This window comes from Octodon degus, unplaced genomic scaffold (genome assembly GCF_000260255.1).
Source record: "Octodon degus isolate 3935 unplaced genomic scaffold, OctDeg1.0 scaffold00170, whole genome shotgun sequence".
Classification (NCBI taxonomy): Eukaryota; Metazoa; Chordata; class Mammalia; order Rodentia; family Octodontidae; genus Octodon; species Octodon degus.
This window is the reverse complement of record NW_004524746.1, coordinates 5,393,586-5,395,801: the sequence shown is the minus strand read 5'-3', so window position 1 is coordinate 5,395,801 and position 2,216 is coordinate 5,393,586. Positions and strand designations below refer to the sequence as shown.

At 36.4% G+C, this 2,216-nt stretch overlaps 1 protein-coding gene across 1 annotated transcript in view; it reads right to left on the bottom strand.

Annotated features, from left to right (window-relative positions):
- The window catches only part of LOC101587909 (hyaluronidase-4), a 48,597-nt gene extending 47,105 nt beyond the window's left edge, over positions 1-1,492 (bottom strand). Inside the window, exon 1 of the mRNA XM_004643324.1 lies at positions 539-1,492. Within this exon, the coding sequence (XP_004643381.1) occupies positions 539-1,492 (954 nt within the window). The remainder of the gene's footprint in view (positions 1-538) is intronic.
- Between the last annotated feature and the right edge of the window lie 724 nt (positions 1,493-2,216).

Below are 2,216 nucleotides of genomic sequence, written 5' to 3'. Positions count from 1 at the left end.
GGATCATTGCCTTGCTCATCTTTTACATATAACTGTATGGCTTGACATTGTCATGTTTCCTAGCTCTTCTCCTTTCCCTCTCTTGATTAGTTAGTCCACCTTTTACTTTAAGGTTGTATTTTTATGTTATATTTTAGAAAGTAGTGATTTTGCATAAAATAAAAGGAAAAATTTTAACATTTATTTTGCCTCATCCATCTCATCATAGTATTTGTGAGAGACGACCTGTCCAGCACAAACCATGCTAGTAGCCTTCTACAGCAGCTAATGGGCCAATCGTAAGAGAATACAATCAAAGCCAGGGGACAGAAAATATAGTAGTTTCTTGTATCATACTTTAAACCCTTATTGCTTTATTATGAATTATAATAATAAGATAATAAAATTCAATTTTCATAAATAAATTAATAGTCAAGGAGGAGAGATTATGCTCTAACAGCCCGTTGATCAGATATTCTTCATGGAGTGTAACTAGTAAAGAAATAGCTCTTTTAGAGATAGAGAGAAAATGCCCATCATTTGGCAAGAGGCTTGTTACCTGAGAAAGAAAACATAAAGGGTCCTCCCTATACCCAAGCCTTGTGTAGACAAACACAGGCAGAGCAGATTCATGGCACGTCAGGGTGGAGATCCGAATGGCTTCATGCACCCGGAATTTTGAGAAGTGCAAAATATTCTTGCTGTTTCTGAAGGCTTTCTTGATGGCAATTGAAGGATACAAAGCAGCACTACTATTCCAGAGCCAGGAAAGCTCATTATTCTTCAAAACTGCCTCTTCTGGACATGAACCTGTATAGTTTGGATCACCCATATTATAATTGTGGCAGTCAGGATATAAATAATAACCCCAAAGGCCTTTGGGCCGCCTCCTAATTCCCAGTTTGATGGTTTCCATCATGAATGCCTTTGCACTTTCTTCAAAGGTTGCTTTGGCTAAATAGTCAATATCAGAAGCTTTTATGTTCTGTTGCAACTCAGAAATAAACTCTTTTGACTTCCGTCTGTAAACATCTTTGGCATTCCAGTTCCGATCCCACTGTGGACGCCAATATTCCCAGTCTATAACAGCAAGTCCACTGAAATCTTTAGCAGGTATGTAATACTGAATGTCTTGAGCTGCTTTATTCAGATGCTCTTTCAAGCTTATATTCTGAGGGAGACCCCCATTAATGGGGACCCCCTGTGATGTATACCAAGGATAATATCCCAGTCTCCTAGGATAAAATATGGTGACATTTTGCCCCCTGGCCTTGGTCAGTGTGCTTCCAGTCACCTGAAACATTTTCAAATTTAGCCGTAACTTATATTTTGACCAACACTGATCTGTTGGAGTATTCCAAGCAGCTATAAAGGGTTTCCTTTGATACACTGGAAGTTGGGCAGGTTTTAGAGAAGAGACAGACTTCCGACTGAGAAACATGATCAGCCATGCTGTAAGACGTATTGATTGAATAACACAAAGCCTAAACTGGCCTTCTGGTAATGGTTGCATGATAAGTAAAATGCTATCTTCTGTTTTAAAACATTCCAGAAGACCTGTGGAGCAATTTATGATTGAAGATTACTTTGAGTAAAAAAAGACTTAAATCTTGGGAAGATACTATAAAGTTACCTATTAAAACACCATTTTAGGAAAAAACCAAAAAGCCATTTTTGGGCTTTTAGATCCTCAGTACCACAAATAAATAAGTATATTTTATTCCTTTTATTTATTAAAGCAATTATTTCTTCCCAAAGGTAAGGAGTAAATAGGAAGAGAACATGACTGAGTAGCAAGATACACTGTAGAGAAGATGTGACTCTCAAGGTGAGCTAAGTTTACAGGTTGGAGTTTAGATGGTCTAAGAGGGAGAAGATAACAAAAAAGGCCAATAAAATAATCATTTTTAAAAGTCTCATCCATCAAAAGTTTTAATGGCATAAAAACATTTGCATTCTTTTTGTAAAATGAAGATGAAAATCCTGGGATACCAAGGTTTACAATAGACATTTATCCTCTTACTGAATGCCTGGTATTATTGATTTGTTTCCTGTGAAACAAATTTTGTTTCCTTCCTGTGTGTCATACATATCTCTCATGAATCATGTAAAGTAATGGCTATAGTAAGTAAATAAGTACAAATAAAAGTACAATGCTTATATAAATGTTCATAACAACATTGAAGTCATTAGTTGCTCAAAAAAAAAAATTCAAGGGGCTGGAGAGATGGCTCAGT